At 40.1% G+C, this 27,171-nt stretch overlaps 1 protein-coding gene across 1 annotated transcript; it reads left to right on the forward strand.

Moving 5' to 3' along the window:
• The first annotated feature begins 6,284 nt into the window (after positions 1–6,284).
• LOC108289716 (protein PXR1-like) lies at positions 6,285–26,832 on the forward strand. The gene is given in 6 exon segments (XM_017509232.1): positions 6,285–6,415; positions 23,036–23,138; positions 25,744–26,041; positions 26,044–26,161; positions 26,473–26,657; positions 26,729–26,832. Coding segments are annotated over 6 exon segments (939 nt in total).
• Positions 26,833–27,171: the final 339 nt, after the last annotated feature.

Genomic DNA, 27,171 nt, shown 5'->3' on the forward strand with positions numbered 1-27,171 from the left:
CCCTAAAGGTTGTAACACCCTATTCTGAGTGAACTCATCAACCCACCCTTCCGTTTATGATGATGACATTAAAGTACACTTAAAATTTTATAGCAAAAATAATCAAAATTTCTTAATAGCTCTCTGAATTAGAGTGAATCTACTGCCATCTGGTCTTGTCTCTAATTTCAGAACTCAACTTTAAAAAGCAAAATGTGTTGGAGATCAAATACAAAAATGCACTGTTGAAACCTGATCACCTCGTGGCTAATGCAATCACTGGTGTTACTATTCCTGATTTAATCATGAGTGGAGAGCATCTACAACAGTTTTCATGTCCTTTGACTCAACAATTCCAGTCTTGGGGGTACTTACGTGACAGGATAAGAAAGACAGCAGCCAGGCAAGGCTATTGTCCTGTAATTATTAATAATATCATTTTTTGCTCTCAAAAGTGTTATTGGGTAAGCAATAAATTTTATGGTGTCTGTACCTAGAGCAGAAGGAGCAGTAAAATTCATAACAGAGGAATGCTAAGACACAAACTTCCAAAAAGGGATTTGGAGAGTGAATTAAGTCCCATTGCAGAGAGGAACGCTGTAATAAACCTCTTCCCCAAGATACACTGCATTCTGAATAACCTCTCCTTTCTCAGGCTTCCTGTTGTTTTGCAAGACCGAACACACAACTTTGACTTCATTTTTACCTGGTGCTATCTCCATTTCTGTGAATGGAGCAGGACCAGGTCTCAAACTTTTTTTTATTTTCCCCCGAGACGCAGTCTTGCTGTATCACCCAGGCTGGAGTGCCGTGGCACGATCTCGGCTCACTGCAACCTCCACCTCCTGGGTACAAGCAGTTCTCCTGCCTCAGCCTCCCAAGTAGTTGAGATTACAGGAGGCCGAGGCGGGTAGATCGCCAAAGGTCAGGAGCTCAGATTTTAAAACTTTAATCTCAAGACCCTTTAAACTCTTTTTAAAAATCATTCAGCAAAAATATCCTTTCTTCCATTTTATTTTTATTTTAATCTCAAGTATCCTTATATTCTCTTTTAATTATCCAAAAATATTATTTTATTTTTTATTCCATTTTATTTTGAAATGATTTCAGACAGAAAATTTGTGCAAATAGTACAAAGAGATATATTCTTTACCCAGATTTGCCATTTATTTTTTAATTGTCTGATGTGTGTATACACTGTGAAAAGATGAAATCAAGCCAATTAACATATCTGTCACTTCACATACTTATCATTTTGACAGGAGAATATTCAAACTCTATTCTCTTAGCAATGTTTAAGTATGCTATATATTATTATTAATTATAGCCCATGATGTAAAATAGATCTCCAAAGAGTATTTCTTCTGTCTACCTGAAAATTTTCTACCTTTTTACCAACATCTCCCCATTTCAATCTTCTTTCTATCCCAGTCTCTGTAACCACCATTCTATGCCGTGCTTCCATTAGTTCATTTTTTTTTTCTTTTTTCTTTCTTTTTTTTTTTTTTTTTTTTTTTTTTTTTTTTTTTTTTTTTTTTTTTTTTTTTTTTTTGCATTCCACATATAGGCGAAATCATGCAGTCTTTGTCTCTTGGTGCCAGCTTATTTCACTAAACATAACGTCCTCCAGGTTCCATGTTGTTGAAAATGATACCATTTCTTAAGACTCAATAGTATTCCATCATGTACACGCACCATGTTTTCTTTTTGCATGCACCCATTGAGGAATATCTTGATTTTTTTATATGTTCATCAGTTGATGAATATATGTTGATTCTATATCTTGGCTATTGTGAATAATGCTGTGATGAACAAAGGAGAGCAGATATCTCTTCAATGTACTGATTTTCTTTCCTTTGGTTATATATCCAGAAGTGGAATTGCTAGATCACATGGTAGCTCTATTTTTAGTTTTTTGAAAAGCCCCATACTAGTTTTCATAATAGCTGTGCTAATTTACATTCCCACCAATGGTGTACAAGGGTCCTATTTTCTTTATATCCTTGCCATCATTTGTTATCTTTTCTCTTTTTTATAAAAATCATTCAAGGGCAGGGCGCAGTGGCTCACACCTGTAACCCCAGCACTTTGGGAGGCTGAGGAGGGGGGATCACAAGGTCAGGAGTTCGAGACCAGCCTGGCCAATGTGGTAAAACCCCATCTTTACTAAAAATACAAAAATTAGCCAGGCACGGTGGTGTACGCCTGTAGTCTCAGCTACTCAGGAGGCTAAGTCAGGAGAATTGCTTGAACCCACGAGGTGGAGGTTGCAGTGAGCCAAGATATGCCACTGACTCCAGCCTGGAGGACAGAATAGGACTTCATCTCAAAAAAAAAAAAGTCATTCTTACAGGCGTGAGGTGATATCCTTTGCACTCTTATACATAAATGAGAACTCCAAAAAGCTTTTTGTTCATATGAATTATATTTCTGCATATTTACATTAGAAATACAAACAGAATTTTTTAAGTTCTATTTAATTAATTAAAATAAAACCATTGTACGTTAACATAAATAATATAGTTTTATTTAAACAAGTAACTATTTTCTAAAACAAAAACAATTACTTAGAAGAGTTCTATTGTTTTGACTGTTTGCAAACCTCTGCAATTTTTGCTAAATAAAAGACATCTGGATTCTTACATCTACTTTTCCTGAACCTGTTGTAATATGTTGCTTTGATTTAAATATATGGGAAAAAACGGCTTCTTACAGATACTTAGTTGGAAAAGGGAGGATTCTGCAGATTCTCTAAAAAGGTCTCAGGAACCTCCAGGACCTCTCTAATCTATTCACGGATCATTGTTCTACTACAAATTGTATAACTCTGAGTGACAGCAGCAAATCTTAGTTTCTTGGTAACCAGAAACTCTAATGGTGCATCCAGCCATCTTTTTGTTTGGCTCCTGCCATCTCAAAACCAATATATATGATAAACATGGAACATTTTTTTCCTCTTTCCAATAATGATTAGGTTTTTTTCGCTTTTTTATTTAATTTATTTAATTGCAGTGATGAATCCAAATCAGGCTGTTCTCTATCACTGAATAACACCTAATAGGTCCTCAACAGATGTTTGATAATAGCAACAGGCATCATTTCTTATTGATGTTTACATTTTTCAGCCAGCTCTGATTGTGGCTTGAACATACACAGACTTCATGCTGCTAAGCTTCTGTCTGCCAGCAGAAATATTTTTTTCCCAGAAATACACACTTTGATTCCAAGATTCTCCATTACTACAGGACAACTGAATTCAGAGAGAAGCATCATTTTTTAAAAGTTTCAGGCCGGGCACGGTGGCTCACGCCTATAATCCCAGCACTTTGGGAGGCCGAGGCGGGTGGATCACGAGGTCAAGAGATCGAGACCATCCTGGTCAACAAGGTGAAACCCCGTCTCTACTAAAAATACAAAAAAACAAATTAGCTGGGCATGATGGTGCGTGCCTGTAGTCCCAGCTACTCGGGAGGCTGAGGCAGGAGAATTGCTTGAACCCAGGAGGCGGAGGTTGCGGTGAGCCGAGATCATGCCATTGCACTCCAGTCTGGGCAACAACAGCGAAACTCCGTCTCAAAAAAAAAAAAAAAAAGTTTCAAGTGCTAGAAATATTGGAAGCCACTTAGCTGTGATATCTTAATACTCTCATGACAACATATCAAAAATGTGCATGAAATTTTTTTAATTTTTAGAATAATTTTTAATTATCATTAATGCTTCCAGGAGTTGAGATCAAATCACAAACTAAGTTTGTTGCCATAGCTTCCTGATTAAAGAAGAAATTGACTTTGTTGCACGCTAACTAGATAAGATGCAGCCACTAGTGGGGAGGAGGAAATAATCAGACCTGTCAGGAATCTAAGATACCTACTAGGGAATGATATGTTTGCTCAAAACACAGTTTGCACTTTTCAAAAGGCAGCAGCTGTAGTAGGGCAGCTTTTCACAATTAGCTTCCATCCCCTGGTGTGAGACAGGTGTGCAACCTCCTTTTCTCTCCAACCTGTGTCCTCTCCTCTCTACTGCCTGGTTATACATTAAAGGAGCCCTTCTGTCTATCTCAAAGAAGATGGAGGGCACCTCTCTGAATTATTAATGCCACCAAGGCCTGCTAATGGAGCTCCCTGGCTCTTCTCTTCAAAAGGAGCTGTGTTTTGCAGATCTCATGAAGAGAATATTTTTGGCAATTAGGGTATACGGAATGCTCCACTTCCACGCTTGCTTTAGAGGACAGACTACAGTAAAAACCAGAGATGATTAGACTTCATAGTTACATATTTGGTAACATGTAGTTCCTACTATGGTTCTATTAATGAACTCCTTCTTTATTTTTGTTCCTCTAAATATTTTTGTCAAATATATTGAGAAAAAACTGAATAATGTTCATGCATTTTATGCACATGGTATGCTCATAGTTGTATAAGCACCTACAACAGATTTCCTCATCACAGCATATTATCTGCAAGAATAATTTGCTCTCACCTGAGTCCCTATGTAAGTTTCAACGACCATAACCCACTGTCAGATAAATAAGTAGTGCTCAGTTACCCCAAGTGGGCCCACCCATCTTTCACTGGTAAGTCCCAGGCCCCAAGCAGGAGCCAGACGGAGACAGTGTAAATCCAAGGGAATTTCAGGAGTGCAAGAATACGGACGCACAGGTGACCATGCCACTTGAGCTGTTTGCATTTGTGGTTTCTAGAGCCAAATATAAGTGTTTTCAGATTATTCGTACATTCTCTCCTCTAGTCTATGGCTACTAGAATGTTTTTGGGTGAGCGAGGAAGTGTGGATCAAAATAAGCTCCCTTTCCACCCAATTCTCCAGCATTCAATGTGTTATCAAATGCACACCATGAACCTCTCAAAATGGCTTGAGCCCCACCGCTACTCTGGGATGCAAGGTACATCAAGGCAAGTTGTCTGCAGTCAGGTACATCAAGGCAAGCTGTCTACAGTCAGTCCCACCTGGGAACATCAGCCCCTGGGAGTCAGGAGCTCCAGATACAAGCAGAGATCCAGCCTTGTGGTAACTTTCTCCTCCATCTGATTGATGCTCGTTGGTGGCTTCCCATTGCTCTCCAGATAAGGACCCAAAACCCTTTCAGGTCCTCCTGGCCCTGGCCCTGCTCCTCTTCAGCCTCATCTTCTGAAATGCAGACACCAAGCCTTCTTTCCCTTCTTTACAGTGTCCCCTCCTAATCCAGGACAAGTGGGTTCTCTGGAACCATTCCCAGCTGGCCTCCCAACTAACACCTACTCATCTTTCAGATATAGCTGGGGCATGAGTTTCTCAGAAGAGTGTTCTCAGAGCCTCCAAACTAGGTGATAAACCCCCATGATGTCCTCTCATAGATCCCTCATCCTTCCTCCATGTAAGTTATCAGAATGTTTGTTACTATTTATTCGTCACTTGAGTAATCTGCAGCTCCCTCACATTAATACATAACACTTGTTGAGCATTTTATATATGTCAGGTGTTTATTCATATGTTTTTCATTATTAAATCCTCTTAGCTCTATGAGGTAGGTGCTATTATCATCTCAACCTCTTGGATAATGAATTTAAGTCTCGTGCCACCCCCAAGCCATGTGGTCTTGATGTGTTACTAACACCTGTCTGGATTGTCTACCTCTGGCCATCTTTCGCATGAGACAGAAATAAACTTCTATCTTGTTTAAATCAGTGTATTTTATAATTTTTCTATTTTGTGCATTTAATCCAATCAAAGTTTAATTAACACAGGTGCTAATATAATTCTGTTACCTTCTTGGAACTATGGGTCTATGCTATTTTAACAGTCATAGCAACTCATCAGACTTCATCCATGAATCTGGCAATCCAGAATCCTAAATCCCATCTTCATTTTCTGCCATATCTTTTTTTTTATTTGAGACAGGGTCTCTCTCTGTTGCCCAGGCTGGAGTGCAGTGGTACAATCTCAGCTCACTGCAGCCTTGATCTCCCGAGCTCAAGAGATCCGCTACCTCAGCCGCCTGCATAGCTGGGACCACATTCATGTGCCACCACACCAAGTTAGTTTTTCTTTATTTTCTATACAGATGTAGTCTTATTATGTTATCCAGGCTGATTTCATACTCCTAGGCTTAAATAATCCTCTCACCTCAGCCTCCCAAGGTACTAGAATTATAGGCATGAGCCACCATGCCTGGTTCATATCTTGTATTTTACTGATACAGCCAGTGCTTGACTTTCGACCACGATTGGGACCGGCAGAACGGCCGTAACACAATTTTGTCGTAAGTTGAGTAGGCTATATGTACAGTTGAAATGGTGCACACGGAGATGGTAGTACTGCTGGAAGCTGGTCCGCACTGTCGTACGCCCAGCTGGGCAACGTTTGCACTGCCAGACGCGGAGCAGTCGTGGCTAGCGATTGTGGTCGTAAAGTTGAATGGTCGTAAGTTGCATAGGTCGTAAGTCGATCAATACCTGTAGTTTGCATCCTAACTGAAGATACAAGTATGATTCATTAGCTCTGCTATGCTTTTTATTTTATTTTATTTTATTTTATTTTATTTTATTTTATTTTATTTTATATTTTGAGACAGAGTCTCTCTCTTTCACCCAGGCTGGAGTGCAGTAACACAATCTTGGCTCACTGCCACCTCTGCCGCTCAGGTTCAAGTGATTCTCGTGCCTCAGCCTCCTGAGTAGCTGGGACTACAGGTGTGTGCCACCACACCCAGCTAATTTTTGTATTTTTGGTAGAGACAAGGTTTCACCATGTTGGCCAGGTGGTCTCAAACTCTTGGCTTCAAGCAATCTGCCTGCCTCAGCCTCCCAAAGTGCTGGAATTACAGCACAATGAGCCACTGTGTCCAATCTTTCACTATACTTTTAAATGTCCTTGTCAGTACTTGTCTGCCTGAAAAGCCCTTCAGTTTTTTTTAAATTGTATTAGTGAGTTCCCTAGCATGATATTATTGCAAAACAAGAAAAGGTAGTAACTAATTAGCAGAGTCAGCACAGTCCTGTGAACTCAGTTGAGAGTCAAGTCGTTCAATTATGCAGTGAAATCTTTCAATTAACTATCATCTGAACACAACACTTCATCTTAGTAGCATGCTGCTCATTGTCAGGATGCTAGGCAAAATAAATGAATCAAAATAAATATCTTTCTTCAGAAGTTACCAGGCAAGTCAGCAACATCCAAGCTTTGCACATGAACATCTATTGAGTGTCTACTATATTTGAGGTACTCTGTTAAGTAGTAGGATCCCCTCCAGAAAAAATCATGGAATGACACAGCCAATGCCCTTTAAGTTATAGCATGATAAAGGGAGGTAAGACCAACATATGAGAAGGGAAATAGTGTTATGAAATAGACAAGACTGTCTATAGTATGTTGCAATGGAATGCTGGTTACACATATACCTTTTTAATCACATCTACACATATATAACAAAGAAGAATGTATTTTGACTTGTGTTTAGACATTCTATTTCCAGAACCCTCATACACGTAATGTTTATTTCTTAAAATCATCAAAGACCTTTCAAAGCAGTGTTAATGAACCTATCCTACATGAATGGATTAAAGATAATTGCTATAGCTTTACTTCCCTAAGCAAGACTTCCTCCAACCCTAACACAATTCCAATTACCCATCACCGTGACTGTCCTACAGGAAGTGTCCAACAAATATCATGCATTGATAGTTTGCAATGAGTTTCTTTCATCATGTGTTCTTACCACGAATAATAGATGAGCAAGCTAAATACAGTTCCTGAACTTGCAGACTAGTGAGGGTTAGAGACAAGTAAACTGGCAAATGCAACATGTTCTGTCAATGTAATGGTGTAGGAAGCACATCATGCTATAGAGCAGATGAAAGAGTGCTTCACACAAGCTTGAAAGGATCAGAATAAGTATTAGCAGAAAATGGAATTGGCTAGGCATGGTGGCTCATGCCTGTAATCCAACTGCTTTGGGAGGCCAAGGTGGGCTGACTGCCTGAGGTCAGGAGTTCAAGACCAGCCTGGCTAACATGGTCAAACCCCAAATCTACTAAAAATACAAAAATTAGCCAGGTATGGTGGTGCACGCCTGTAGTCCTGGCTACTCAGGAGGCTGAGGCAGGAGAATCTCTAGAACCCGGGAGGCAGAGGTTGCAGTGAGCAGAGATCACACGATTGTACTCCAGCCTGGGCAACAGAGCAAGACTCCATCTCAAAAAAAANAAAAAAAAAAAAAAAAAAAGGGAGAGAAAATGGAATCTAGGTGGAGGGCTAATGGCTGAGAAGAACGAATCCAGAGCAAGGGAAGTCAGCCATAGGTGAGTTTTTTGTTTTTTTTAAGCAAGAAAAAAACATGATCAAATGGGCATTCAAGGGATATAATTCAGCTGCAGCATGGGAAATAGATTACAAAGGAACAAGGCTGAAGTCATAGAAATCAGTTAGAAGGCTGTTGCATCTGTAATCCCAGTACTTTGGGAGGCCGAGGTGGGCGGGTCATGAGGTCAGGAGATCGAGGTCATCCTGGCCAACATGGTAAAACCCCATCTCTACTAATACAAAAATTAGCTGTATGGTGGTGCATGCCTGAAATCCCAGCTACTCGGGAGCCTGAGGCAGGAGAATGGCTTGAACCCAGGAGGTGGAGATTGCAGTGCGCTGAGATCGTGCCACTGCACTCCAGCCGGGCAGCAGAGGGAGATTCTATCTCAAAAAAAAAAAAAAAGAAGAAGAAAGCTGTTGCAGAGATCCAAGTAAAAGATGATGGTGATGGTAGCCTCATAGAAAGTAACGGCAAAAGAAATTGGTGAAAATAAATTTCAATAGTTTCCCAAGATATTTAGGAGCTGGAATCAATAGGACTCAGTCATTCTTTGGATGAAGAAAAAGCAGTCAAGAATGAATATAAGATTTCTGGATTAGAGATAGATATGGATGCTGATATCAGTGGGATAAGCGGGAAGAACAATATGTGGGGGAAACGAAGCGTGAAATGTTGGTCTTATGGAGGTGCCAGTGGGACATGTCAGTGTCTCTATAGATGTGAGGGGCCTACAGTTCTGAAGGTCAGGTGAGGCACCTGGGCTACAGACAAGGACTTGGAAGTGATCAGCCCGGAAGTGAAATGGCAACTGGGAGCCAGAAAAGTGGTTGAGATAACCCAGGAAAACTGTACAGAGAGAGAAAGGAGGGCCTAGAGTAGAACCCTGAGAAACACCAGCATTTAAAGCAAGGGAATAGACAATCCCCCAAAAACTGTGTCTCAGACACTGAGGAAAGAGAACCCTGCAATCAGCCCAAGTTTGGAATTCCAAGACCTCTAGTCAAATGGTAGCAATTCTGAAAATGCCCAGTGGTTCAGCCTAACTGGGCCAGTCTTGGGTGCCAGCAGAATGAGTCAGGCCAGGAAAAGCCAAAGCTGGTAATTCCAGGAGACCATGGAATTGGAAAGAACTCTGAAATCTAAATGAATAAGAGGTCTGGAAAGATAAATACAATGGAGCACATTAGTCCAAGTAGGAAAGCCTAGGCAAGCCAAACACTGTAAAACAGAGATCAGAGCAAAGTCCCCAATCAGAAGACATAAATCCAGCTGGGAGGGAAGGCTTGAGAAAATGTGTGTGGTTGTGTGTCTATTGAAATGATTAAATCTCAGTGTAATTAAGTGCTGTGTATGATTTGTATACAACACATCTTCTTTCCTCTAAGACCTCTTATTCTAGGAAAATTCTCTTTTTAGAAATATCTGTTACTGGTGCTGAGTAAGGTCTCTTTTGCTAACGTTTAATAATACATATCATATTAGAAATGATTTATTTGCTTATATTAAGAAAGTAATTTTAATATTCAGCAAAATGACCCCAATCTCCTGTGCCTTCTATAATAAAAAAAAGTTTAAATATCTTTTAAGGCTATTGAGGAATTACTACTAAATTTGGGGGGAAATTTAGAATAATTTAGAATGTCCAACACAGCCACCTAATTAGATGTGGCCTTTGAGAGTATATGGAGGTATTCATATTAGTCCACCCATGACACTGAAAAGTCAAACCACCAAGTCCTGGTATATCCAACATGTGCTTATGAAATGTCCAGAGTGCTTATGTGTAAGTTATCCAGAGTTATCTGCTTTTTTAAAAATTAATAAAATATAAAGCACAAGGAGGTTAGCATATCATATAAAGATTATTTTATGCATTGAAGTAGAGTTTTAAAGTACAGACATTTTTCAGGCTTAAATTAAAGAAGCTTAACCTTCTTTGATGTCATAGTAGTCAAAATAATCGCAGTTGACTGAATCAGCAAAACCAAGTTTATGCAGAAAAAGCATTTCCTAGGAGAGCAACCCCTCTCTCTGACTAGGCTGGAAAAACCATATCCATGACCGGAGATTCAACCTCCTCCCAGTCAGTTGCCCATCCGAGGCCGAGACAGTCGGGAATCTCATACTTCTGTGTTGCACACTGCCATCTACTGTGTCTCTGCAGCAAGTGGAACCTCAGACTTTCTGATCCTAGACCTTGATGGTGAGCAGGAAACCAATCAATGAGCATCACTTTCCTTCCTTTCACTTGTGGGAGGTTTTGTAAATGTCAGGAAGAGATGCAAATGAGAGATGCGCACATATGCAGTTCCGTCAATGGAGATCCGTGAGGTGATGATTTTAGGAATGGGACGGTAAAATGAGACAAGAAATTTCCTCACTGAGGAAAATCAGTTTATAAAATTTGTAATCAATTTCTTGGCATCAAGGAGAACAGGCAAAAAGACATCCTGCTTTTTTTAATGTAATCCCAAAGCATACAGCTCTAATTAAGATGACGAAATTATGTATATGTGGAAAAAATAAAGCATTCATTCCAATCTGTTTTACTTATAAAATAAATATTTGTATAACATTCTTCTAGTATGATTTGGCATCAGTTTTTTTTAAAGGTCAACAGCTTGCATTTAGTCTATACTCTCCTATTCTCAATCTTTGTACCCAACTTCCTGCCGTTTCTCTGCAGCAGTAAGATCAAAGAAAAGCAGATTGTGCACTATACTGAACTATCACACACAGGCTTGTTAGCTGAGCTTTTTAGCAATTGTGATAGATCAGTGGAGAGGGAGAGATTTTCATAGGATTTCATTATGAATTTAATTCACCAAGTCACCCATACTACTAACTGAATACTGGGTGGGTTTCAATGTAATAGGTGTTCATAAGCTGCACTTAGTACATGGTTGGCACACAGCTAGTACCTAATTCTGGTGACCTCTTGTGAGGCCAGGTTTACTAGGATTCGGCCGGCTGCCGAAAAGCACTGTGCATTAACAGAGAGCTTAAAACTCCCAATTCCAAACACATTTGTTCCTAATATTATAAACATTGGTTTTGTAAAATCTAAGGAGAATAACGAGATGATTCCTTCAGCAGGGAAGTAAGCATTCAATCCCTAGGAAACAAAAGCGTCTAAAAAGATGTAGGAGGTCTGGGAGCATAGTTGGGAGAAAGCAAGGGCATTGAAATAAAAGGAAGAAGGAACTCCTGCTATGCTATTTGATTCTGGTTTATTCTTATCCACTTGTTGCTCAATCCAAAAGCTAAGAAGGCTCCATTACAATTTTTTGAATTGACTATGTCAAGGGAAGGGTAGTTTTGTTGTTGTTTCTAGCAGCCAGTTTTACTTAAAGACCTTTGCAAGAATAACTTGGTTTTCAGCTTTCATGTCTCTGCAGATCTTTCAGAGGAGGCCTGAATTCCTTTTCAAGGAAAGTTAACAGTTGCAAAGCCATGGCTGTCCCTTAGGTAAGGGAGAACACAGCAAAAATGTTGCATTTCAGCTGTTTTAGCAATTCATTTCCCTTCTAGACTGATCTGACATTTTAGTACAATCCAGCTCCTGTAGAGTTAGAGGAGGCTTCAGCCTCTGACCACCCACAGCTCTCATTACTCAAGGGACTAAACAAAATCAGTGATCTTTCTCCTCCTCAAAGCAATATGGGTTTGTAGAAGAGGGAATTGTTTTGTTTTTTCTCGTACTTTAAAATATTTATTTATCTAATTTTTCTAAATAGTTTCTAGGATGGGTGAGGCCAAGCCAAATGTGATTTGGGTCCTCATTTTAAACTTCCTCTGCCAGCATCATGCTTATACAAGTTCATCCAGAAGTTCTCCAAGCCTCTGTTTTTCCTTCCTTTCTGTATGTGTTTGCCCAAAGAACTCCCCACGTCTCCCACCACCTTTGCCATTATCCCAGGCGAAGCCACTACTATCTCTAGTCCAGTTGCCACAGCAGCCCTCTAAATGGTGGCTCTGTATCTACTCTCTCCCCATCTCAATCTCAGACCCTTTACTCTCAGCCCCCTGGTCAAAACTCTTTAGTGGCTTCCCCTTGTCCCTGAGATAAAGACTGAAATCCTTACACAAGCCTGTAAGGCCAGCTTTTGCTCAGTGTCTGGGTGTGTCTATCTCTTTGGTCTGGGCTCCCACCACACTCCCCCTTTATTCTCCATACACAATGCTTACTTCAATTCCGTGACATGCTACACCCTGCCCCATAGTACCTGAGCACGTTCTGATAAAATACTCTCTTGTCCTGGAAGGCACCTCCCTCCCTTCATCAGCTAGTTTATTTCTCCCTATCCTTTAAACATTACTTCTCCTGAAAATTTTCTCCGAGCACAGACTGAGATATCTTTCTTGATAAACTATCTCCTGGAACTTCACTTTTTTCCTTTGGAGTAATTATTTTGGTATATAATTATTTCTGTGTTTTTATTTTTATCAAATAATGAAATTGTTTAATGTGATTATTGGTTTACAATCTGTCTCCCTTAACAGACTATTAATTACATGAGGGGAAGAGCAGTTTCTACTCAACATTACATCTTGAGCACCCAGCCATGGTCAGCTTCATGGATGTGTGATCTTCGCAGTTACATAGCAGAGCTTAGAAGGGCTGTATGCCTTGTTTAATGCTCTGCTGTTGCTGTCTTAAAATTCTTAATTTTGGAACAAGGAACTCCATATTTTAACTTTGAACTGAGACCTCCAAATTATGTAGTCTATCTTGCAACAATAGAGCTTGACATACTGAAGGTATTCAACAAATAAATAATCAGTGAGTGATTATCTACAGAATAACTAATACACAGATGACTATGCAGCCAATTTTGCTGCATACACAAAGTTGTATCTTCTTGAATATCATCTACAAAAGGCAGGCCCTTCAAAATACAGCTGTGTCTTACTAACTTACACCTGAAATCCCCATAACATGGTGAAAACATTTTATTAACAATTAGAGGGAGGCTAAAACTTCTGATTTCCCTAAGAGAAATAGCAAAACTTAAGTTCACTGAGGTATATAGCTCTGTTATTGTGATTTTCTTTAAGACAAGACTTGTGGAAGAAAGAGGAAAAGAATGGTGGCCCAGTCCTCTACTGAGCATTATCAAAAAGCTGAAGGTGCTGACATCAGACCTCAACTACTTTCTGGTTTTATGTGGAACCTACTCTATCACTTGTCAAGTATGTTCTTCCACTAAATTCCTTGATTAGGTCAACGTCAGATGTTAATTTTATTAATTATATAGTGAAATTTGATTTCCAGGAGGCTTTTCCTAGCTGTGCAATCCAAGACAAGTTATTTAACCTCTATGAAACTTAGTTTTCTCATCTGTGAATTAGGGAAAATAGAACCTAATTTACAGCATTGAAAGGATTAGAGATAATACGTGTAAAGCACCTATCATTCTGGCATGAAGTCAAAACTCAAATAGTCGCAATATTAATACTACAAAGAGGCAGAAGTCACCAGTGGGGTTTATATGTTTACCACCATTTGCTTAACATTTACTCAAGAAAAAGTATTTTTCCTTACTTGATTTACCATTTAATGATTGTACTAACAAAATTTATAAGTTATTTAATAGAATTAACCTCTTGATATTTAACTGAAACTGGCTTTATATTGCACAAATAATGTTACTATTAACCCAAGTGGTTTGAAAGTAAGTTAATCCTTTCCCATCCTGTCCAAGTAATCAGATGGACTAAAGCTTTTTATATTTTAAAAATACTTCAAGGATTCCTTTGTATCACTGGAAGTAGCATGTCCATTAAACCTAGACTTTATTTCTACTTACTAATGAGTGACTGTGTTACAATCTTCTCATTAACGTGCAGAGATGAGCAAGGAGCTCTGTTGTCCCAGAATTGAATTATTAACCTAGGATATGGCTGATCCCAGAGGGAATTGGTGAGAAAATGATAAAACTGGGCCAGAGATTGAGCAAGTAGTGAGTGGAGGTACAGAAGCTAATTTCTAAGACCATAGCAGTAGAGATGAGGATATGCTCTTGTATTTTTTCGATTGGTTACACAAGAAAAAATAGCAGATATACACAGGAGAGAATCTTATTCCTTCTCATTTTTCTCACCATGGTGATTTTTTTTATTGTACTTTAGGTTCTGGGGTACATGTGCAGATCATGCAGGATTGTTGCATAGGTACACACATGGCAATATGGTTTGCCTCCATTTCCCCCTGTCACTTATATCTGGCATTTCTCCCCATGTTATCCCTCCCCGATCTCCCCACCCCCCAGCTATCCCTCCCTTGCCCCCACCAACAGACCTGAGTGTGTGATGCTCCCCTCCCTGCTGTGTCCATGTGTTCTCATTATTCATCAACCACCTATGAGTGAGAACATGCGGTGTTTGATTTTCTGCTCTTATGTCAGTTTGCTGAGAATGATGGTTTCCAGATTCATCCATGTCCCTGCAAAGGACACAAACTTATCATTTTTATGGCTGCATAGTATTCCATGGTGTATATGTGCCACATTTTCCTTGTCCAGTCTATTGTCGATGGGCATTTGGGTTGGTTCCAGGTCTTTGCTATTGGAAACAGTGCCGCTATGAACATACGTGTGCATGTGTCTTTATAATAGAATGATTTGTAATCCTTTGGGTATATACCCAGTAATGGGATTGCTGGGTCAAATCAAATTTCTATTTCTAGGTCCTTGAGGAATCACTATGCTGTCTTCCACAATGGTTGAACTAGTTTACACTCCCACCAACAGTGTAAAAGCATTCCTATTTCTCCACATCCTCTCCAGCATCTGTTGTCTCCAGATTTTTTAATGATCGCCATTCTAACTGGCAAGAGATAGTATTTCAATGTGGTTTTGATTTGCATTTCTCTAATGACCAGTGATGATGAGCATTTTTTCATATGTTTGTTGGCCTCATATATGTCTTCTTTTGAAAAGTGTCTGTTCATATCCTTCGCCCACTTTTGAATGTGTGTGTTTGTTTTTCTTGTAAATATGTTTTAGTTCTTTGTAGATTCTGAATATTTGCCCTTTTTCAGATGGGTAGATTGCAAAAATTTTTTCCATTGTGTTGGTTGCCAGTTCACTCTAATGAATGTTTCTTTTGCAGTGCAGAAGCTCTGGAGTTTAATTGGATCCCATTTGTCTATTTTGGCTTTTGTTTTCAATGCTTTTGGTGTTTTAGCCATGAAGTCCTTGCCTATGCTTATGTCCTGAATGGTTTTCCCTAGGCTTTCTTTTAGAATTTTTATGGTGTTAGGTCTTATGTTTAAGTCTTTAATCCATCTGGAGTTAATTTTAGTGTAAGCTGTCAGGAAGGGGCCCAATTTCTGCTTTCTGCACACTGCCAGCCAGTTTTCCCAACACCATTTATTAAACAGGAACTCTTTTCCCCATTGCTTGTTTTTGTCAGGTTTTTCAAAGATAGATGGCTGTAGATATGTGGCATTGCATCCAGGGCATCTGTCCTGTTCCATTGGTCTATATCTCTGTTTTGGTACCAGACCATGCTGTTTTGACTACTGCAGCCTTGTAGTATAGTTTGAAATCAGGTAGCGTGATGCCTCCAGCTTTGTTCTTTTTGCTTAGAATTGACTTGGCTCTGCCAGCTCTCTTTTGGTTCCACATGAAGTTTAAGGTGTTTTTTTCCAGTTCTGTGAAGAAGATCATTGGTAGCTTGATGGGGATAGCAGTGAATCTGTAAATTACTTTTGGCAGTATGGACATTTTCATGATATTGATTCTTCCTAATCATGAGCATGGAATGTTTCTTCATCTGTTTGTGTCCTCTCTTATTTCCTTGAGCAGTGGTTTGTAGTTCTCCTTGAACAGGTCCTTTACATCCTTTGTTAGTTGTATTCCTAGGTATTTTATTCTTTGTAGCAATTGTAAATGAGAGTTTGCCCATGATTTGGCTCTTTGTTAGTCTGTTATTCATGTATAGAAATGCTTGTGATTTCTGCACATCGATTTTGTATCCTGAGACTTTGCTGAAGTTGCTTATCAGTTTAAGAAGATTTGGCGCTGAGATGATAGGGTCTTCTAAATATACAATCTTGTTCTCTGCAAATAGAGACAATTTGACTTACTCTTTTCCTAATTGAATACCCTTTTTTTTTTCTTGCCTAACTGCTCTGGCTAGAACTTCCAATACTATATTGAATAGGAGTGATGAGAGAGGGCATCCTTGTCTAGTGACAGATTTCGAAGGGAATGTTTTCAGTTTTTGCCCATTGAGTATGATATTGGCTGTGGATTTGTCGTCAATAGCTTTTATTCTTTTGAGATATGTTCCTTCGACACCTAGTTTATTGAGAGTTTTTAGCATAAAGAGCTGTTGAATTTTGTCGAAGGCCTTCTCTGCATCTATTGAGATAATCATGTGGTTTTTGTCTTTGGTTCTGTTTATATGGTGAATTACTTTTATAGACTTGCATATGTTGAACCAGCCTTGCATCCCTGGAATGAAGCCTATTTGATGATGATGGATAAGCTTTTTGATGTGCTGTTGCAATTGGTTTGCCAGTATTTTATTGAAGATTTTCACATCTATGTTCATCATAGATATTGGCCTGAACTTTTCTTTTTTTGTTGAGTCTCTGCTGGGTTTTGGTATCAGGATGATGTTGGTCTCAAAAAATGATTTGGAAAATATTCCCTCTTTTTGGATTGTTTGGAATAGTTTCAGAAGCAATGGTACCGGCTCCTCTTTCTACATCTGGTAGAATTCACCTGTGAAACCGTGTGGACCTGGACTTTTTTTGGTTGGTAGGCTATTAATTGCTGCCTCAACTTCAGCTCTTGTTATTGGTCTATTCAAGATTTCAACTTCTCCCTGGTTTAGGCTTGGGAGGGTGCAAGTGTCCAGGAATTTATCCACTTCTTCCAGGTTTACTGGCTTATGTGCATAGAATTGTTTGTGGTAATCTCTGATTGTAGTTTGCGTTTCTGTGGAATCAGTGTGATATCCCCTTTATCATTTTTTTTGCATCTATTTGATTCTTCTCCCTTGTCTTTTTTTATTAATCTGGCTAGCAGTCTATTTTGTAGATCTTTTCAAAAAACCAGCTCCTGGATTTATTGATTTTTTGAAGGGTTTTTTGTTTCTCTATCTCCTTCACTTCTGCTCTGATCTTAGTTATTTCCTGTCTTCCGCTAGCTTTTGAGTTTTTTTGATCTGGCTCCTCTGGCTCTTTCAATTTTGATGATAGGGTGTCAATTTTAGATCTTTCCTCACTTCTCATGTGGGTATTTATTGCTATAAATTTCCCTCTAGACACGGCTTTAAATGTGTCCCAGAGATTCTGGTACGTTTTGTCTTCATTCTCATTGATTTCAAAGAACATCTTTATTTCTGCCTTCATTTCATTGTTTATCCAGTCGACATTCAGAAGCCAGTTGTTAAATTTCCATGAAACTGTGTGCTTCTGAGTTAGTTTCTTAATTCTGAATTCTAATTTAATTGCCCTGTGGTCTGGGAGACTATTTGTTATGATTTCTGTTCTTTTGCATTTGCTGAGGAGTGATTTACTTCCAATTACGTGGTCAGTTTTAGAGTAGGTGCAACACGGTGCTGAGAAGAATGTATATTCTGTGGATTGGGGGTGGAGATTTCTGTAGATGTCTATTAGGTCCACTTGGTCCAGATCTGAATTCAAGTCCTGGATATCCTTGTTAATTTTCTGTCTCATTGATCTAATATTGACAGTGGAGTGTTAAAGTCTCCCACAATTATTGTGTGGGAGTCTAAGTCTCTTTGTAGGTTGTTAAGAACTTGCTTTATGCACCTGGGTACTTCTGTATTGCATGTGTATATATTTAGGATCCTTAGCTCTTCTTGATGCATTGATCCTTTTACCATTGTGTAATGTCCTTCTTTATCTCTTTTGCTCTTTGTTGGTTTAAAGTCCATTTTATCAGAGACTAGGATTGCAACTCCTGCTTCTTTTTGCTTTCCATTTGCTTGAGAAATCTTCCTCCATCCTTTATTTTGAGCCTGTGTATGTCCTTGCACCTGAGATGGGTTTCCTGGTTACAGCACACTGATGAGTTTTTACTTTTTATCCAATTTGCCAGTCTGTGTCTTTTGATTGGGGTATTTATAGTCTATTTACATTTCAGATTAATATGGTTATGTGTGAATTTGACCTTGCCATTTTGATGCTAGCTGGATGTTCTGCCTGTTAGTTGACGCATTTATTTCATTGTGTTGATGGTCTTTACCATTTGGTACATTTTTGGAGTGGCTGGTACCGGTTGTTCCTTTTCTTTTTTAGTGCTTCTTGCAGGAGCTCTTGTAAGGCAGGCCTGGTGGTGACAAAATCTCTCAGCAATTGCTTGTTCATAAAGGATTTTATTTCTCCTTTACTTATGAAGCTTACTTTGGCTGGATACGAAATTCTAAGTTGAAAGTTCTTTTCTTTAAGGATGTTGAATATTGGCCCCCATTCTCTTCTGGCTTGCAGAGTTTCTGCCAAGAGATCAACTGTGAGTCTGAAGGGCTTCCCTTTGTGGGTAACCCGACCTTTTTCTCTGGCTTCCCTCATCATTTTTCCCTTCATTTCAACCTTGGTGAATCTGACGATTAGGTGCCTTGGGGTTGCTTTTCTTGTGGAATATCTTTGTGGTGTTCTCTGTATTTCCTGGACTTGAATATTGGCCTGCCTTGCTAGGTTGGAGAAGTTCTCCTGGACAATATCCTGAAGAGTGTTTTTCAGCCTGGATTCATTCTCTCCATCACTTTCAGGTACACCTATCAAATGTAGATTAGGTCTTTTCGCATAATCCCACATTTCTTGGAGGCTTTGTTCATTTCTTTTCACTTTTTTTTCTCTATTCTTGTCTTCTTGTTTTATTTCATTGAGTTGACCTTCTGTCTCTGATATCCTTTTTCTGCTTAGTCGATTTGGCTATTGAAACTTGTGTATGCTTCGGAAAGTTCTCTTGTGTTTTTCAGCTCCATTAATTCATTTACATTCTTCTCTAAGCCTTTTATTCTCATTAGCATTTCATCAAACCTTTTTTCAACATTCTTAATTTCTTTGTATTGGGTTAGAACATGTTCTTTTAGCTCAGAGAAGTTTATTATTATCCACTTTCTGAAGACTGTTTCTATCAATTCATCAGATTCATTCTCCATCCACCTTTGATCCCTAGCTGGTAAGGAGTTGTGATCCTTTGGAGGAGGAGAGGCGTTCTGGTTTGGAGTGTTTCCATCCTTTTTGCGCTGGTTTCTTCCCATCTTAGTGGCTTTATCTACCTGTGATCTTTGTAATTGGTGACTTTCAGATGGGGTCTCTGAGTGGACATTCCTTTTTGTTGATGATGAAGTTATTTCTTCTTGTTTCTTAGTTTTCCTTCTAACAGTCAGGCCCTTCCACTGCAGGACTGCTGGAAGTCCACTCCAGACCCTGCTTGCCTGGGGATCACTCGTGTGGGCTGCAGAACAGTAAGGATTGCTGCCTGTTTCTTCTTCTGTTTTCTTCCTCCCAGAAGGGTACCTGCCAGATGTCAGCCTGAGCTCTCCTTTACGAGGTGTCTCTTTGGGTATGTCGGGGTTGGGAGCTGCTTGAGGAGACAGTCTGTCCCTTATAGGAGCTCAAGTGCTGTGCTGGGAGCGCCGTTGTTCCATGCAGAGATGCTGGGCAGGTACTTTTAAGTCTGTTGCAGTGGAAATCATAACCGCCTCTTTTCCCAGGTGCTCTGTCCTAGGAAGGACAGCTTTATTTATAATTTCCTATTGTGCTGCTGACTTTTTTCATAGATGCCCTGCCTCACATGGAGTAGTCTAGTGACGGTCTGCCAGCAGAGGTGTTGCTGAGCTGCCACAGGCTCTGCCCAGCTGCTGTGTGAACTGCCTGGATAGTGGCAGACTGCCTCAGTAGTGTTGGTTGCCCTTCCCCTGACTAAGCTGGACTGTGCTGGGTCCAGCTGCACTTGCTGCAAAACTCTCAGTCCAGAGCATTTCAGATTGCTTGTTTTGTGGGGGTGGTACCCGCTGGACCAAATCGCCTGGCTCCCTGTCTCTGCCCCCTCCCTTTCAGTTGAATGGGCAGCTCTGTCCCCCAGGCATTCCAGGTGCCAGTTGAAACAGCCACCGAGATTTGTGTGCATTTCTGTGTGCCAAGCTGGCACCAGCTGAAACCGCTGTGCTGAAAACTCATGGCGCTTTTCGGCCCTGGAATCTCCTTGTCTGTGGTTAGTGAAAATTTGTTTGGAAATTCCTCTGCCTTGTTATTGCTGGGAACCGCACTCCAGAGCTGTTTCTATTCAGTCATCTTGGATCCTCCCCCCTCACCATGGTGATTTTATCCCTGGGTTCATAAAGCAATATTGGTAGGAGAGTGAAACCAAAGGTCTCCAAACCCGGAAGCTTGTATCAGTCTGATTATGGAAGTATTTAGAGACATCAGCTTCTTGGATAACCATTCATCATCCAGCCAGCCACCCATTCTGTGCTACAATAATTTTCAAGGCCTTCCTTTATACCAAAAATGCTGATGGATGCTAAAGGTATAGAATGAATGTCATTGACTTTGACTCAAGAAATTCACTCTAGACTGGTAACTCAACTAAGCCTAATAGAGTAGGTAGATGCCTGACTCTGGGTGTTGTGGGGGTGAGGGAAACGGACATTTGAATCACGAGGAAAGAGCCTCTAATTGCACTGGAGTCATGGGTAAGGAACCCATTGTTTACAACTCCCATGTGGAATATTCCATATACTACATAATAATAGTTAGCGTATGTGTCTTCTGTTCTCCTTACAAACCAGGAGGCCACATTCTATTCCTCCATGTCTCCCTGCATTGTCCCGCACAATGCCCAGCATGGCACTACTAAAGTTTCCATTGAAATGGCATGAATTACAGAATGCTTTTGAAAAAAAAAAAGGAACTTCAAGTACAAGTGGAACGAGAGAGTGAGTAATGGACAGAGAGATGAGTCTTTCAAAGATATCAAAGGATTGGGGCCAAATTGTTAGGTTACTGATCTTGCCAAGGAACTGCTGAAAACGAGCCTTTTGGACCCATGTGCTGACTGCCAGATGTTCAAAAATGATGACCCAACAAAAGAATAAAATGGTCAAATTTGCAATGAGGATTCTTTTTTTTTTTTAAGTAAATTTCCTTCAAACCACTTTTTATATTGTTAAAAGAGGCCCCAAAGACTTAATTGAAAATTATGTTCAAAAACTCCCATATGTGAGCAGGTCCAATACCCTGGGCTATCTGACCTATTAAAACACAAAGATTCTCCACTGGATCACATAACCATGGAATTTTTTTTTTCAAATTTATGAATCAAGGCTTTAGAGTGAATAGACAGTGAGGGAATTTTTTGTGAATAGCTTCCCTATAATCATGGTTCATGACATTTTGCAATGCAATTATTGTGGAACATATCATAACATAATTGAGATTCTAGAAAGGGGAACGGGAGGGAAAAGGAGGGACAGTTACTCAAGAAAATGCAAATACCATTTTACTTGCAAAAGAAATTTAAAATCTAATGAGGTGGGTGCAGAAATTGGTTGAAAAATTAATTGAGAGAAACAAATTTGGAATATGTCTGTAAGGAACATCTGTAAGAAATTCTGCTTTGACACACCTCTTCAGAGAATCAAGTGCTTCCTGTTAGCTAAAACTTGAATGGAAGCCAGGCTAACAGATAGATCTTTAGAACATGTCAGAACAGTACAATTTATACTCTGAAGCCAATGGGTGAACTCATAGACTGGGTTGGACTTGAATAAGCAACAGGGAATTTTTCCAGAACGAGCTCCAAATCAATATTTAGGCCAGAATTTGTTTGTTTGTTTAACATTTGCCTCCTTTTCTTTATGTCCATCTCTGTCTCTCATTGATGATAACTTTAAAAATAAGCTGGACATGTCAAGACGTTTTATCTTTAAATACTTCAGCATGTAGCGCCTAGGAACAAAGGCATTCTCCTTTATAATCACACTATCACCATCAAGAATTAAGCTGTGAATTTCTTTATTCTATTTGCTTGTCATGTCTCTTCAATCTCATTTACTCTAGAATGGCCACCACCACCACCACGTTTGTTTGTTTTTTTAAGTTTTCCAGGACACTGACATTTTGATGAGTACATGTCACTTGACGTGTAGAATCTGCCCCCCATCACCACCAATCTGTTTTTGTCTGACTGTGGATCAGACTTTTGGGAAGTCGATCACACTAGTGTTTACTGTTCATCTGTATCTTTGAATGAGAATAACTGTTTTTTTTAAAAATTCTAAATGAGTTGGCCTTTTTAGATATTAAAATTATCAAAGAGAGGAAAAGGTAAGGAACTATTGATTTGTTTTAGTGCCAGATTCTTCAGATTAGATTGAGATGGTATATTCATGAGGTGTTTGAATCTTGAAATTTCTGAGCATGTTTTTCAATGATTCATCTAGCCTTTAGAGATTTACTCAGAAACTCCCTTTTCTTCCTCCACTGAGAGATTTTTGAACTTCAGAATTTAGAAAGCGATTGTTCATTATCCAAATCCTTTTAAGAAAAAAAAAAGAGTAGGCGGCACTGTAAAGGAAGAATTTTAGTTGCTGGGATAAGAGACAAATTTATCACTTTCCCACTGATTCCTCAGCCAGTATTGCCCCTCCCCAGTAACCACTTCTCCAGAGATTAAAACATGCTTGAATTGGAGTAGGCATTTCCTTCCTTCTGTTCAGTGCCAGTTCTCAGAGGAAAACGTTCGTTTTGCTCTTTGATTCCTGTAGCCCAGAGACAGCAATGAAAGGACCTGCTGCTTCCTGGAGTATAAGGATTTCATCTGGGGGGCTGCAGGGCAGGAAAGAGAGTTTGAAGGGTGTGTGCATCAGCGTGGGTGTGAATGATTTCCCCTAGGGCCAGTTAGCTGGACTGGAGCCCAGAATATGCCATTCATCCGCCATCCACCTTAAATTGCACCACACAGCTAGATGGTTGAGGGAGAAGTCACTCAATGGCAGTGCCACTTGCTGCCAGTTTTCATTGTGTCACTTTGATATGGGATGTCCTAGAAACTGATGCAGTTTTCTACTTCCCTGAGAGGGAGTAAAAGATGCATGGCACAGTGGGTCAGTAAACTGTAAATGAAATAAACAAAAATGAGAATAACGAAGCCGAGAGTTGAATCTCCTCTCATAGTACTGTGGTCCTACAAATGTAAAGATGCTTGTGTCTTTCATCATAAGTCCTATTTCTAAGCAATGAGGAGATGGTAAAAATAAATGATCTCTTGATACAGATATGGAATCTATTCAGTTACCCAATGTTCAAAATGTAGGCCCTACTTGATCCATGTTGATGCAAGAATATTTACTTCTACCATTCAGCCTCAGGTTGTAAGAAAAATAAAGATGAAATCAAGCATGCAAATACATCTGGCTGGGCTCCTTGTAACTTGAAATCAGTGTCTTTGATGTTTCTAATTAAGGAAACATGAGTTGAAAGCACTGGGGTTTGTGGGGTTTTGTTGTTGTCATGATTATTTGACACAAGGAGAAAATTTTGGTCAGACTTAGACCACATGGTAGATTTGTCCAAACCTGCAGTGCCCAACTGTCCCAGTTCGCCTGGGAACAAGGAATTTCCCAAGACAAGGGACTGTCAGTGCTAAAACCAGGACAGATATGGAAAGATTAGCGCAATGGGTCATCCTAGCAAGCCTAAAATGTGCCCATCACCTAAAACATGGAATCCTTTGCCTAGGTGTTATAACTGTAAACTTACCTCAGAATTAGTGAAGTGGAGGAGATGCAGTATCTATTGGACTTACACTTCGGAAAGCTCTGTATAAATATGAATGTCCAGGAACGCAGTTGACAGGATTTAACGTGATGTGCTGTGGAAAAGACGAATACCAAGGCCTTTCCAAGACCTGTTTTGTGATGTTTGCTTCTAACAAAAGTTAAAACAGATTTGTTTATTCTGTTTATTTATTTACTTGTTTTTGATGGAGTCTCGCTCTGTCACCCAGGCTGGAGTGCAGTGGCGCAATCACGGCTCACTGCAACCTCCACCTCCCTGGTTCAAGCTATTCTTCTGCCTTGGCCTCCCGAGTAGCTGGGATTGCAAGCACACGCCACCATGCCCAGATAATTTTTGTATTTTTAGTAGAGACAGGGTTTCACCACGTTGGACAGACTGGTCTCAAACTCCTGACCTCGTTATCCACCTACCTCGGCCTGCCAAAGTGCTGGGACTACAGGCATGAGCCACCGCGCCTCGCCAGTTTGTTTCTTCTCGACTTTTTGTTTTATGCTGAGAGCAATAACCATCCCAAACTCTATAACCCTGTTGGGCCAGGATTTCTAATGAATGACCACAGAAAAAAACAACAGACACAGAAAGGAAGTTTCCTCTAGTGAAATTTTCCGCCAGTAAAATATTGATCACTTTTGTCCTTGAGTCCTAGGGATTTTTGATACCTATTCTACAGTAGAGAACGTCCTGTTCACAAAACGTATACTCCATTAACATAATTAGAATGAGAATCTGCACTCCAGCCAGAGCTTAGTACCCATTGTGAAGTTAGGTCCCTGAGAAAAATGTTCAATAGGAATTGGAAATATTGACAGCTATTCAGTAATTTATATGAGAGCCAAACAAGTCATAGAGGAAAATATGAAAGCAAAACTACTTACAGCCTGTTGATAAGGATATCCTGTTTCTTATTCATTAAAAGTTTAAATATGACTTCTGCTTATTGGAGAAATTAAGTACCCCAATTAAAATTCATCCAGAGCTCACATAGTATATGATACTTTACTTGTAAGAAAAATTTATTAAACAGTTTGAGAAGCAGAAGAGAACCAAAATTTATTAGCATGAGCCACTAAGGTCTAAGAGTCGATGGGAAAAGGGAAATGACAACAAAATTTGAAGCTAAACATGATTGGAAGTGGTAGTATCCAAGAATAGTTTGAATCTGGGGAGCAGGAAGACATTGGCTGCCTAGTGGCTTGAGAGTAAGGAATGAGGACAAAGAGATTAGACCACAAGGGTAATGATAAAACATACTTCTATGATATAGAGTAGTGGTGAGGATGGGTTGTGAAATTCAACTGCCCTGGATTTGAATTCTGGCTCCATTCCACACAACTTGACCCTGGGTGAGTTACTTAATGATGTAAGCTTCTGTTTCCACTTATTAAAATGGGGATAAGCTGGGCACCATAGCTTGAGCCTGTAATCCCAACTACTTAAGACGCTGAGACAAGAGGATTGCTTGAGCCGAGGCATTCCAGGCTGCAGTAAACTATGATCACACCACTGCACTCCAGCCTGGGAGACAGAGCAAGACCCTGTCTCAAATGCAATACAACGCAATACAATACGATACAATACAATACAAATGCTATGTGTTTGTAGCAAATGAAAGTACTATTTGTGTAGGTAAGTTAAAATGGGTAAATATTAGCAATTTCATATCTTCAACCTAAAGGGCACCTACCCCATAAGTTTGTTACAAGGATTCAGCGAAATAAGGAAAGCAGTTCACCTAGGGATTAAGAACATAGTCTTTGGTCTGCCCTCCACCTGGCAAGGGAGTCCCGTCTGTCCAGATTGTTCCGGATCTTGCTGCCCACCCAGTGGCCGAAGTCCCTCAGGTCTGGAGGCCGCAGTATTAAAGGCTGAGCAGCAGCAGAAGCAGAAGTGGGCTGTGAGTACTCAAACCACTGCCTGGAGTAATGTTGATTCTAAGTTTGGCCAGAGAATGCTAGAGAAGATGGAGTGCTATAGGAAAGGGGTTTAGGGGTTCAAGATCAAGGAGGACCCCATCATATTAAAGTTCAAGTTAAAAAAAAAAACCACATGGGACTTCAATTGACAATCAATAATGAAGACAACTGGATTGCCCATCAAGGAGATTTTTTTTTTTTTTTTTTTTGAGATAGAGTCTTGCTCTGTTGCCAGGCTGGAGTGCAGTAGCTCCATCCTGGCTCACTGCAATCTCCGCCTCCAGGGTTCAAGTGGTTCTCCTTCCTCAGCCTGCCGAGTAGCTGTTGACTACAGATGCATGCTACCACGCCCAGTTAATTTTTGTATTTTTAATAGAGACGAGGTTTCACCATGTTGGCCAGGATGGTCTCGATCTCTTGACTTCGTGATCCACCTGCCTCAGCCCTGCAAAGTGCTGGGATTACAGGTGTGAGCCATCACACCCAGCCCTTCAAGGTGATTTTAACCAGCTTCTGGTGGAACTGAACACTTTCCAGAGGCAGAAAACAGCAGACTCCTCAGACAATAAGAAAAAGAAATCTTTTAATCTTGAGGAAAAGTCCAAAATCTTTAAAAACTGTGTTCATCATAGGAAATTCACAAAAGAAAATGATCTATCATCTCGAGCAAAAAAGAACTTGACTGCATTTTTGGGAAAAGACAGAATAAGAAGACTGCCAAGAATGATTCCAGTCCCTCCACTCCAGACAGAACAAAACAACGACACCTATGCCTTCACCATCCAGGAGCATTTTGCCAAGAGGATGGCAGCACTGAAGAACAAGCCCCAGGTCACAGCTCTAGGGCCTGACATTTTCAAGACCCAAATGCAATGCAAAAGGGGAAAGAAAAGAAACAAAGAGGAAACAGGTAAAATTAGGGAGAGTTACTCCCCAACCCAGCCCAAGGTCAAGCAGCCTAAAGAGGAAAAGTCTAAGAGAGACAAGGGCCAGGAGACAGCAGCCAAGAAGAGAGCCCCAGCAGAGGGGCAGCACGGAGACCCCTGCTGGGTCCAGAGTGCTAAGACCTCTGCTCAGGTGCAGGGGATTATGTGCAGCCACCTGATGGCCAGGATTTCACCCTGAAGCCCAAAAGACGAGAGGGGAAAAAGAAAGCTGCAGAGCCGGTAGTGGTAGCAGTGGATGCTATG

This window comes from Cebus imitator, unplaced genomic scaffold (genome assembly GCF_001604975.1).
Source record: "Cebus imitator isolate Cc_AM_T3 unplaced genomic scaffold, Cebus_imitator-1.0 Scaffold413, whole genome shotgun sequence".
In the NCBI taxonomy this organism is placed as follows: Eukaryota; Metazoa; Chordata; class Mammalia; order Primates; family Cebidae; genus Cebus; species Cebus imitator.